The sequence below is a fragment of the Vulpes lagopus genome, chromosome 7 (genome assembly GCF_018345385.1).
Source record: "Vulpes lagopus strain Blue_001 chromosome 7, ASM1834538v1, whole genome shotgun sequence".
NCBI lineage: Eukaryota > Metazoa > Chordata > Mammalia > Carnivora > Canidae > Vulpes > Vulpes lagopus.
This window is the reverse complement of record NC_054830.1, coordinates 66493686-66505872: the sequence shown is the minus strand read 5'-3', so window position 1 is coordinate 66505872 and position 12187 is coordinate 66493686. Positions and strand designations below refer to the sequence as shown.

At 44.1% G+C, this 12187-nt stretch overlaps 1 protein-coding gene and 1 long non-coding RNA gene across 2 annotated transcripts; one reads left to right on the top strand and one right to left on the bottom strand.

Annotated features, from left to right (window-relative positions):
- Nucleotides 1-523: 523 nt before the first annotated feature.
- On the bottom strand, nt 524-1673 carry LOC121494722. The gene is made up of 2 exons (XR_005988849.1): nt 1539-1673; nt 524-788 (listed from the first exon to the last, which is right to left on the bottom strand). It is a non-coding gene; the product is annotated as an uncharacterized LOC121494722 (long non-coding RNA).
- A 316-nt stretch (nt 1674-1989) lies between these two features.
- GNG10 (G protein subunit gamma 10) lies at nt 1990-8865 on the top strand. Its single transcript, XM_041761482.1, has 3 exons — nt 1990-2145; nt 6866-6997; nt 7918-8865. Exons 1-2 carry the CDS (start codon nt 2065-2067, stop codon nt 6989-6991), a joined length of 207 nt encoding a protein of 68 aa, XP_041617416.1. The 5' UTR covers nt 1990-2064; the 3' UTR covers nt 6992-6997; nt 7918-8865.
- Nucleotides 8866-12187: the final 3322 nt, after the last annotated feature.

Genomic DNA, 12187 nt, shown 5'->3' with positions numbered 1-12187 from the left:
GCACACCTAACCTGGACATTCCAATTCTACATACTCTATATACCGCTTGCTTTCCAATAATGATTGGTTCAAGGTGGGCACAGGACTGAATAAGGTTGGTGAGATCCAGTATGGGAGTTTTTGTTGGAATAATGAGAAAGGAAAGAAACACTAGGCTGGGACAGTGAAAGCATGGAATGAACATTCCTTCACACCTCTTAGAGTCTATTTACCCCTGAAGAAAATGAGGTCAACCTAGAAAAAGCAGAGCCAAAAGACAGAGAGCCCTGAAGCTATTATTTGGGCAATTAAATCCATTACTCTAAAGTTCCTGGGTTTTTCAGTTATATAAGCCAATATGTTACCTTTTTGCATTACTCAAAACGTTCTGACGAATATAGTTGACCCTTGAACAACATGGGGGTTAGGGACACTGACCTCATGCAGTCAAAAATGCACATACTGACTCCCTCAAAACTTAACTACTAATAGTCTGCCGTTGGCTGGAAGCATTACCAATAACAGTTGACTGACACTTATCTTGTATGCTGTATGTAATATCTACTGTATTCTTCCAATAAAGCTAGAGAATAGAAAATATTAAGAATATCAAAAGGAAGGGGCTCCTCAGTAGCTCAGTCAGTTGAGCTACTGATTCTTGGTTTTGGCTCTCATCATGATCTCAGGGTGCTGGGATCCAGCCCCGAGTCCAGCCCGGAGATGCGGGGACTCCATGTTCCATAGGGAGTCTGCTTCTCTCCTTCGCCTTCTCCCTCTGCCCCTCCACTCTCTCTCTCAAATCAATCAATCTTAAAAAAAAAAGAAAAGAAAATCATAAGAGAAAATATTTTCAGTACTGTACTGAAAAAAAAAAAACACCCACATAAGTGGACCCACATAGTTCAAACCTGTGTTGCTCAAGGATCTACTACCTACAATGGTGACCAATACTAAAGGCAATACTTATGATACATAAGTAAAAAAAATTAACACAAAACATACATTTTACATACAGTAATAATGATGCCAGCTTTGTAAAACTAATGTACCCAATTAAAACAAATAATGCAGGGGCGCCTGTGTGGCTCAGTCGGTTGAGGCTCAGATACTTGGTTTCCACTGAGGTCATGATCTCAGGGATCCGGGATCCAACCCCTGTCCCAGGGGAGAGAATCTCTCCTCTGCCCCTCACCCTGCTCTGCCTCTTTCTCCAGTAAATAAATACAACCTTTAAAAAAAAAAATTATTTATTTATTCATGAAAGACACAGAAAGACGTAGAGACACAGAGGGAGAAGCGGGCTCCATGCGGGGAGCCCGATGCGGGGACTCGATCCCGGGACCCGGGGTCAGGACCTGAGCCAAAGGCAGACGCTCAACCGCTGAGCCACTCAGACGCCCCCAAATAAATAAAATCTTAAAAAAAAAGAAAAAGAATGCAGCACCACAGAAACAATGGTTAGAGTTAAACGGTGAGGTGGGAGGGGCCGGGGGAGGCTGAATGGAAGTTTCTTCTCTTGCCTCCGCCTTGGGCCCTGCTTACCTTACCTGCCGACTCACCTGGCGACCCCAGGAAGCAGCAACAGGGGGCTCACAGCCCCGCCACGGTTTCCCGGGACTCCTGCCATCCGTCCTTCCTCTCCCCAGACCCTGGCGAGGCACCCGAGCCCTCACGAGCTCACGGCGACGCCTTCGCCCCCGGCTCGGGCCACACGGCGTCACGGTTCGGATCCCTCAGGAGGGCGTCTCCGCCCGCCCGGCCCCGGAGCCCCGGAGCGCCGGCCCCGCAGGTGGCGCCCGCTCCTCCTCAAGCCCCGCGGCGCTCAGGAGACGGGCGGCCCGCGTCCGGGCGCAGGGGCGGGCATCTCCGCGCTTGCGGAGCAGACACTCGGGGCCCCGCGCGGTGGCTCACCTGCGGCTCGGCTGGCGCGAGGGGCGGCCGCGGCGGGGGCGGGGCGGGATTGGGGGCGGGGCGGGCGGCGAGGCGGGCGCAGAGGCCTCCCCGCCCCCGGGGCGGCGCTCCGGCTCCCGGCCTCGCGGCTCCCGCAGCGTCGCTCCGCCGCCCTCGGAGCCCAGCGCCGCCGCCATGTCTTCCGGCGCCAGCGTGAACGCCCTGCAGCGCCTGGTGGAGCAGCTCAAGCTGGAGGCCGGCGTGGAGAGGATCAAGGTGAGGCGGCCGGCGGCGCCCGGTCCCCGGGGCGCGGTGAGACGTGGGAGGCGAGGCCGGTGCCCCTCGCCGCCGCTGGTCTCGGTGGGCGGCGGCTCGCCGGCCGGCCTCGGCGGGGACGCGGGCCCGTGTGGAGGAGGCCGGGCCCTGGCGGGGCGGGGGAGGGCGAGACCCCCGGAGGCGGCCCGGGCCGAGCGCCCTGGGGGCGTGTCCGGGCCGGGGTGGGGGCGGGGCGGGGCGCACGCGCAGACCGGGGCCGCGGGCCCGCGGGGGCGCTGAGGATGCGCTGAGGATGCGCTGGGGGCGCGCGGCGGCGACGAGCACCCGCCTTGGCGAAGGGTCGGGGGCGCGAGCGGGACGGAGACGGGGCGCAGCGCGAGGAGGGAGCGCGGAGTGGGGGACGTGGGCCCCGCCGCCACACCCGGTGTCTGGCCGCGCGGCTGCAGGCTCAGGGAACAAGGCTGAGGGGGTCAGTGGGAGGGAAAAGTGTTGACGAAAGGACCAGAGTGTGGCGACGGGAGCAACGGAAAGATGGCTGAGGCGAGGAGAAGCGGGCGAAGGCGGGGGAGGAGCGGCTTTCGTTACGTGGGGCGTAGTCACTGTCCGATGTGCAGTCCCTTGACTGAGAAGCGTGTTGTGTAGTGTGTTGAGCAGCTAGGGTAGCGTTCTGTGTAGACGGATGTTCGTGGTGTTCCAGGGCCTTCACGGCGCCTTCTCCCGCCGTTGGCGCCCGTCTAGGTACTGAGACTGCGGCGATGACAGTGGCGAAGGCCATCGACAAACACATCAACCAGTAAGTAAAGTAACTTCACCCTCAGTGAGGATCGTAAGACAAGGGAGGGAGAGGCCATGGGAGGTGTGTGGAAGGAGCAGAATCTAGACTGTGATAGGGTACGTAGGCTTTTTTTTGTTTTTTTAGCATTTTTTAAAAAATTTATTTATTCAGAGAGAGAGAGACTGAGAGGCAGAGACACAGGCAGAGGGAGAAGCAGGCCCCATGCAGGGAGCCCGACGCGGGACTCGATCCTGGGTCTCCAGGATCAGACCCCGGGCTGCAGGCGGCGCTAAACCGCTGCGCCACCGGGGGTGCCCACGTAGGCTTTTTTAAAAGAGAAATCTGGTTTTAAAGAGGAAACTTTTTTTTTTTTTTTTTAGAAAGCGAAAAGCCTTATTTCGAGGTTGAGGGAAAGGAACAAACTAGTTTTAGGTTGAGGGGGAACAAATAGAGGAGAATTGAAGGTAGAGGAGACACTGCGTGGGGACATGGGATTGGAGGGGCACCTTCTGAGATAGGAAGAAAGGAGAGCAGAAGGTGTGTGAAGATAGCTGTTTCTGGACGTATGGATTTAAGGACTTGTATGACGACAGTTTTCTTTGTGACAGAGAAGGCCAAGTTTTCTTTTTATTTATTTATTTTTTAAGATTTTATTTATTTATTCATGAGAGAGAGAGAGGCAGAGACAGGCAGAGGGAGAAGCAGGCTCCATCCCTGGACTCCAGGATCACACCCTTAGCCAAAGCCAGATGCTCAACCACTGAGCCACCCCGGTGTCCCAGAAGGCCAGGTTTTCTTCTAGGGCAGAGGAGAGTCCCAAGAGTGGGGGTGGAGGACAGTGCTGTTGGGAATGGGAGAGGAGCCCCTACCAGGTAATCCATAGACACCTGTGACTCAGAAGACCCAGCTACTTTGAGATTGGAGACTGTCCTACTTACGGATATTTTTTTTTCTTCTCCAGTAGCATTTGGCCACCCAGAAATCTGAGTGTCCAAGGTGAATGGTGGTTGATCCAAGTAGTGGGTGAGCAGAGGAAATGCAGGAGAAAGATGGAAGGAGGGAGCAAAGGGCAAGGCAGTTGAGGGGTTAGCCAGAAGGGCTAAAACACTGGCTGGATAGAGAAGGAACTGCACCAGCCTCCTGGTGATAAGACGCTGCAAAAGGGGAGGAGGTGTTCTCCCAGAGGTCAAAGAACAGACATAATGTGATAAGGAAGCAGCGTTCAGAATGGGTAGGAGAGATTGTGATCAGAAAGTAGGAAGTTGAAGCGAAAAATTTCAGATGTGGAGCGAAAACTTTCAGATGTGGAGCGGTTACAGGTGTTGGCTGTAACTGTTGCAATTGAGAAAGCTATTGGAGGAAAGAGGTCAGGGAACTGAAACTAGGGTTGTTGAAACTGGGATGATGTTGGCATCTGAGGGGGAAAGGAGAGCTGTGGGCCAGATGCCTGCCTACCCTGTGGAGTAGCTAGGCAAGATAGTTTCTACATTTAAGAATAAATTATGGGTGATGCGACAGACCCAGAGTAAACTGCCCAAGGTCACACAGATAATACCTTATTTGTTCTTTTTTTTTTTTTAATTTTTATTTTATTTATTTATGATAGTCACACAGAGAGAGAGAGAGAGAGAGAGGCAGACACAGGCAGAGGGAGAAGCAGGCTCCATGCACCAGGAGCCCGACGTGGGATTCGATCCCGGGTCTCCAGGATCGCGCCCTGGGCCAAAAGCAGGCGCTAAACCTCTGCGCCACCCAGGGATCCTACCTTATTTGTTCTAACGGTAGTATGGTTTCAAGTGTTTGGTAGGCTTCTCAGGCAGCACCTTAGGGTGTCACGACTTTTTGGTGTCTAGTTTGCCTCATTTCAGGGCTCAGTGATGAATGGATGCTCTCAGCAGACTTGCTGACCAGTAAATACGCCAGGACACTGGTTTCCTAGCATTTAGTGAAGAGCATCCCTTCCCAGGGATTGTAGTGCTTGATATCCTTCCAAGGGCCCCTTCTCTGTTTTGGAGAAGTCTCTGCGAAGTTGCTGGGTGAGCATGGATTCAAACCAAGGCAATGGCAAATGACAGCTTCTACGTGTTTGGGCTTGTACACCACTCCACCCCTGGCCCCCAAAGTCTTTTTCCTGTAAAAGTGCTAGAGAAATGCTGACCACTTTTATTCTTCTCTTATTTTCTCAGCATATCCATTCAGCTTAACTTTTTGATCATGTTCTTTAGGCTAGGGTCTAGTTAGTCCCATTTTTCCAGGGATCCTGGAAGATAGTCTCCTTCTATCCATCATGTGTGGAATTCATCTGTTCCTCTGATGGAGAAATAGTAAGCATTAGTATAGTTGGTTCTAAAATTCCTTGTGAATTACTGTTGAATATAACCAGTAATTCCAATTATAATTAATATGAAAATGTCAGAACTTCTTTTGAGGGAAAAGAAAGCTTAACCATTAGCTTGATAATATTTTTATATTTATATAATAATACTGTTCTTACATGAATGAATAAATGAATGAATGAAACCAAAATCCCTAAAGCATTCTAGAAACTAGGTGGTAAACATAATGAGTTCACTTTGCAGTTATTTAGAAGCTTGGGAAAGTAAACACAAACTAGTAGTAATACTTGAACAGCAATTGGAACCATTTTTGTACAATAGGAGTGAGATTTTATACAAAACACCTTCTCAGTGCACATAAAATGGAATGTGAGGAAAGCCTCGATGTACAAAAAGGCATCAAATGGAGGCTAAGAAGAAAGGTAGAATAATATTTATCGGTGCTGCCTACTAAACTTCTCCAAAACTTTGTGATTTAAAGCAGCATTTGCTAACTTGGAATTCTTAGGTCAACAATTTGAGCTGAGCTCGCCTGTTTGATCAGTTCTCCTGATCTTTGCTGGGCTCTTCCATGCATCTGCAATCAGATGGAGGGTGGGTTGGTAGCCGAATGATCTAGGATGGCTTCACTTACACGTCTGGAGGTTAGTAGGCAGGTGGTGGGAGCTGGCTCACTGATTCTTCTCCACAAGACCTCCAGTAGGCTAGCCTGGGCTCATTGGGTGGTGGTCTTACAGTTCTAACCACAGCAAGAGAGGCAGCTGCAAAGGCTCTTGAGGCCTAGGCCTTAGAACTTGCCCATTATTTCTGCCACATTTTCCTGGTCAAAGCAAGTCACAAGGCCAACCCAGATTCAAGGGGTGGGTAAAGACTCTACTTGGTGAGAGGAGCTGCAAAATACTGTGTTTCTGCAGTCTGCCACAGATGTATTGCTATTATGTCAGCACTATTCCAAGTGTTTTAAATGCATGTAACTCATTTGATTGTCTCATCAACTCACCGAGTCAGGTACTATTGCAAAATATGTTTCACAGATGAGAAAACAAAAACTGAGAAATTAAGCTAACTTTACCCAAGATCATACAGGTAATGATGGAGCTGAACCTGAGTCTAGGCATCCTGATTCCAGAAGCTGCACTCTTAACCAATAAGATATCCTGCTTTAAAAGCTTGGTAGAGAAAACTTGTCACTCGTTTTGGGCAGACTGGTAAGGCTCCAGCCTCGTAAACATTAAAACAGTTTGCTCACATGGCAAAACTGACTGTATCAATGCACACTTTTTAAGTGAAAATGTGTAAAGGAAGCACTAGAATGTGCTATTTCTTTAGCAATTCAGTCTCAAGACTAGGATTCTAAATGGATCAAAGATACAGCTTTATTTTTCCTTTATTTAAGAAGCAACTAAATAAAAATATACCCTGAATCATGGAAATTGTAACATTTTCTCTTTGACTTCGGTTATTAGAACTTTCAGCAAAAAAGAGACTTTTGGAAATCACAAGATGTGGGACCATTATCAGGCTGTAGCATCATTTTTCAGAGTATCAGATGGCTGCTGGGTGGCTCTGGCTGTGCGCAGCAGGTCAAGCTGTTGTCCCTTTGTTTCAGGTCTCGCAGGCAGCTGCAGAGCTTCAACAGTACTGCATGCAGAATGCCTGTAAGGATGCCCTGCTGGTAGGTGTTCCAGCTGGAAGCAACCCCTTCCGGGAGCCCAGATCCTGTGCTTTATTCTAAAGGCAGGTGAGTAATGATACACCATGCTAAACTGGGGCCATGCCATTATCACAGGTCTTCCCAAGGGGTTGGGCAACTGGGTTTTGAATATCTACTATTGTTGGGGAAATTAAGAAACAGCAAAATGTATCTGAAGAAACAGCAGAACGCATGCCTGTGGAATACATCTCATTGAGAGAATCTCAATCCTCTTGGGCACTCATAAGATGTTAATATTCTTATGTACTTGAGCTCTTTAAATGAGTTGGCTAATAGTTATTTCATGACCTTAATCCCACCGTCTTCTGTCCTAACACCATCCCAGAGTTGTGATCTGCTGCTTGGCGCTATCAGCATGCTTGCTGCTCTTGGGACTACGGACCCTCCAGAGGACACTTGTTCCTACCACCAGCTGTGATTTCTTTTCTTGGAGGCTTTCAGACTATATCTGTTTTAATAGAGGAAGAAATGTAGCTATTAGGGGATAACGTGGATAGTTAAAAGAGGTTTAAAAATTAATTACTGAAATGAAAACACCTTTTTGGCGGCATATTAGAAATTTCATGAGTCTTAATGTGTTTCATCCACATTCTCACTTTTTTCCTTTTCTGGGAAGAAATCAGGGCATAGATTACTGGAATCTTTTTCATAGATTTGCAAAAGAAAATTATTCATATTAGAAGGAAGTAATCATGCTATCAGGTACTATTGTACCTTTTAATGGAAAATGTCTACATCTACGGTATTAAAAAATAACAGTCTTATGCTGGCATAGCATTTTCCTTTTTATGAAGCACTTTAATGTGTACTCATTCAGTGACGTAGCTTGGATGTTTTTTATATTGTTACTTTCTACTTTGAGAACACTAAAGTGACCTGAAATGATGACTAGTTAATTTTATGTATAAATCTTACTAATGTGAAAATCTACCCAATTCTCTTTGCAGTAAGGAAGGAGCTCACTGAGGAATGCTTTCAGGCGCAAAGTGATGAATAACTAACTGCCTCCAAGTCTCAAGAAAACACTTTTCTCCAGCCAAACAACTTTTAGATATTTCAGACCTTTCCTTGGCCTGGTCCTATAGCCAAAATTCTATAGAAATTGATGAGTTTCTACTCAGATAAGGAAACGGAGTGAGGGGAAGACTTTAGATAATAATGGTCAGACTTTTGGTAAAATGCTTTTATATTTAAGACAAAAATGTCACCACCAAATACACCTCTTTCATAAGTGAATTACTGGTGTTTCTATACCTGGAATATTATGTTTGTTTTATTTACTGGATGTTTACATTTTGGGAAGGCAAACATTTTTGTTAAAAAATTGAGTATTTGTAATTTGTTGTTCCTAAGATTTTTATACCATAACAAAACTTGTTCTTTTCTCATGAATTTACAGTTTCTAAATAAGCAAGTATAAAACTGGGGGAGAACAGACTTTATTAATTAAATTATGTCTTGATTTTTCTAAACGAGAAGATTATTTGTAACACTAAATATGGGAGCTGTTTCTTAACAAACTTGTTTGGAAAGATTCATGTTATGTTGTGTATTAGATTGCTACATCCTGTGTATGAAGCAGATTTGGTCTTTGTCTTAAGTTCCTCTACTTTATAGTTGTGGATGTACTTTGTTAAAAAAACAAACAACACACACACAGAAACCTACATTTTATGTCTTTAAAAAAATGTTTAAATGTTATCTTCGGAACATTGCAAATGATTAAAAACAAAATAATGTGAAAATACTACGGCCTAACTGAATTCTTAATGTCACAAGTGTTTTACTTTGGTAATGTGCCTTTGATTTAATTTGGGACACTTTTAAAAGGATACTTTATTTGTGTTTGTAATAATCTTGGGATGAGCTTGGAAATAAAATTTCTGCTTAATTCATCATTTTCTTTTTTTTTTAAAGATTTTATTTATTTATTCATGAGAGACCACAGAGAGGGGCAGAGAAATAGTTAGAGGGAGAAACAGGCTCCGTGCAGGGAGCCTGATGTGGGACTCAATCCCAGGACCCCGGGATCATGCCCTGAGCCGAAGGCAGACACTCAACCACTGAGGCACCCAGGCATTCCAATTCATCATTTTCTAGGGAGCAACATTTTGTGTCTGATTTTGTTGTAAGGCTTCATGAATTTTTGTTTCCTTGTGAAATTGAGTGTTGGAAGTGGGAAATGAAATTTTTGCTTATGAGTCCTCGTAGAACTTTGAAAAAAAATATGTATAATTTGCAGAAACAGCTCAATTTCTGGTGACCTCTGCACTTTGAAATAGTTATGTATAAATCCATAAATAAATGAATATATCTTTTAGCATAATTAGTGTTACTATTTAGAAAAAATAAGCCATCATATGGAAACTCCCTTAACTTCTGGCCACTAAACTTCCAAGTCTAAGTGATCTGAATCTCTTCCATTCAGTCAGAATTCAGGTGTCTCTTTTCTGCTATTTGTTCTCTGGATCTTTTTTATCTTCTCTGAAATTACACTATCAATTTTCCTTCTTCCTTTATCTTCAACTATTGGATCCCTTCTGTCAACATTGAAACGTTCCATTCTCCATTTTGACAATAATAAGCATTTTAAAAAATCTCCATTAAAAAACACATTTTCACTTATACAAGTCCTAGAGATCTACTCCACAGCATAGTGGCCATGGTTAGCATATTGTATTATATACTGAAAAATTTACTAAGAAGGTAGATTTTATGTTAGGTGTTCTTACCACAGAGAATAATAGGATGGGAGGAAGATTTTGAACATGATGGATTAAGTTTGTGGCATAGATTGTTATAATGGTTTCAGAGGAATATTCTTCAAACTCATTAAGTTGTATACATTATTATGTACAGACTTCTGTATATAAAAAATCTTTTCTTGATTCTAATTTCTTCTTTGGCAAAAACTTGGAAAGACAGTACAAGAAACTATAGATGTCTCACTTAAAATAGATACGTGTCCTAAATATAAACAAATTCACTAGTATATCAAGAGAACATACAACATGACCAAGCTAGTCTGATAAAAGGAAATCTGCCAGTGTAATTCATTACATGAATGGTTTAAAGAGAATCTATGCCAAGTCATTTGACAAAATTGAACCGTTCTGAATAAGAACTAAGTGGCTAAGTGAAATGGGAAGAGAACGATAATTATCAAAAGCAACAGATTTCATAATACGTGGTGAAATGACGCATTCAGCATGTTAGGAACAAAACAGGCATACTTTTTTATCACTATTATTGTTCAGCATTGCTTCCTTTTTTAAAAAAAAGATTTATTGAGATTGAGTGTGAGCTGGGGGAGGGGAAGAAGGAGAGAAGCAGACTCCCTGCTGAGTGCAGAGCCTGACAAGGTGCTCAATCCCAGGACCCTGAGATCATGACCTGAACAGAAATCAAGTCAGATGTTTAGCCAACTGCACCACCCAGGCACCCCAATACCCCAATACAGCATTGCTTTGGAGGTGCTAACTAATGCAGTAAGATGAAAAAAATGAAAGGGGGCTAACATTTTAGAAGCAATGTATTTATAGATTATATAATAGTACACTTTGAAAACTGATGAAAAGAAATACTCAAATTTGTAATAGATTTTGAGGGGCTCACTGGATACAAAGTATGTAGAAAAATACTGGCAAGAGCTAATTAAAAATGGAAATGGAAATTATATGCCATTTTTACTTTAGTGACAATTAAAAAATTCTTAAGATATGTTTAGGTGCCCCTCCCCCAAGAATAATTTTTAAAACTCTGTGTGTGTGTGTATAAAATATGCAAGAGTGAAACATGTCTTACTGGATATTAAAACTTACTTTGAATATGGGGCACCTGGGTGGCTTAATGTCTGACTCTCGGTTTCAGTTTAGGCTGATCTCAGGGTCATAAGATCAAGCTCCATGGACTCCATGCCCAGCACAGTCTCCTTGAGATTCCCTATCCCTCTCTTTCTGCCCCTCCCTGCCCTTCACATGCACTCTCTCTAAAATAAATAAATAAAATCTTAAAAAAAAAAACACCAACCCTACTTTGAAGATGCTGAATCAAAACTATGATTTTCTAAAAAAAAAAAAATTAAAAACAAAATTATTGTGATATAGGAATAGACAAATGATTGGATCATAACAGTTCAGAAATAGACTTAACTTTTCCTATTCAGTAGGAAAATACAGTTTACTAACAAACGGTGCTGGCATTACTGGCCATCCATTTGGAAGGAAGTAAATTGGGCTTGCATTATGTAAAGAAAAAATAACATGGGTTAAAGAAAGGTAATACAAAAGCATTAGAAGAAAAACTAGGGGAACAGTTGTATAACTAAGTTAAAAAATTAAAAGGTCTTCCTAAGCAAGGCAGGAAACCCAGAAATCAAAAAAGAAAAGATGTGTATACTGGACTATATAAAATCTAATTTAAATAATTCTATTTAAGTATTGTTAAAAACTTGTATGATTATGGGCAGCCCGGGTGGTTCAGCGGTTTAGTGCTGCCTTCAGCCCAGGGTGTGATCCTGGAGTCCCAGGATCGAGTCCCACATCTGGCTATCTGCATGGAGCCTGTTTCTCCCTCTGCCTGTATCTCTCTCTGCCTCTCTCTCTCTCTGTGTATGTCTCTCATGAATAAATAAAATCTTAAAAAAAAAAAACTTGTATGATTAAATCATAAACTAGATAAAAAGACAGGAAAATGTACTTTTTCAGTTCTCATTTTGGATTGCTCTTTGCATTCCCCACCTCCTCTAACCCAGGCTGCTCTATTTATTAAAATTATTGGATCCCTTGTTTCAGGGCAGGCTTATTATGTCGGGGAGCATAACCAAGTTATTAGTGTGGGAGGCAAGGAGTGGGACGCCTGGTGTTGATTCCCATTTGTGCCCTGAGTCTCAATGGCAAGGGAAGGAGAATCTATGTCGATCCACAGTTGGAAGAGACTGCTGATGTTCTGGTGAGGCCTACAAACTTAGGGCTGGACCTAGAAACTTAGAGTAAGATCTCTAAAAAGTCCTCAAAAGTGAGTAGCACTATCACCAACAATGGATCTAAAGGCAAGTAACTCTCTTTTTTTGTTTTTGTTTAAGATTTCATTTCTTTGAGGGGGATCCCTGGGTGTCTCAGCAGTTTAGCGCCTGCCTTCGGCCCAGGACATGATCCTGAAGTCCCGGGATCAAGTCCCACATCAGGCTCCCTGCATGGAGCCTGCTGCCTCTCTCTC

Bases quoted from the DNA above. Each gene is read 5' to 3' on its own strand.
- GNG10 (XM_041761482.1), top strand. From the start codon at position 2,065: ATGTCTTCCGGCGCCAGCGTGAACGCCCTGCAGCGCCTGGTGGAGCAG. The intron at 2,146-6,865 runs GTGAGGCGGCCG...CCTTTGTTTCAG, and splicing joins CCGGCGTGGAGAGGATCAAG to GTCTCGCAGGCAGCTGCAGA.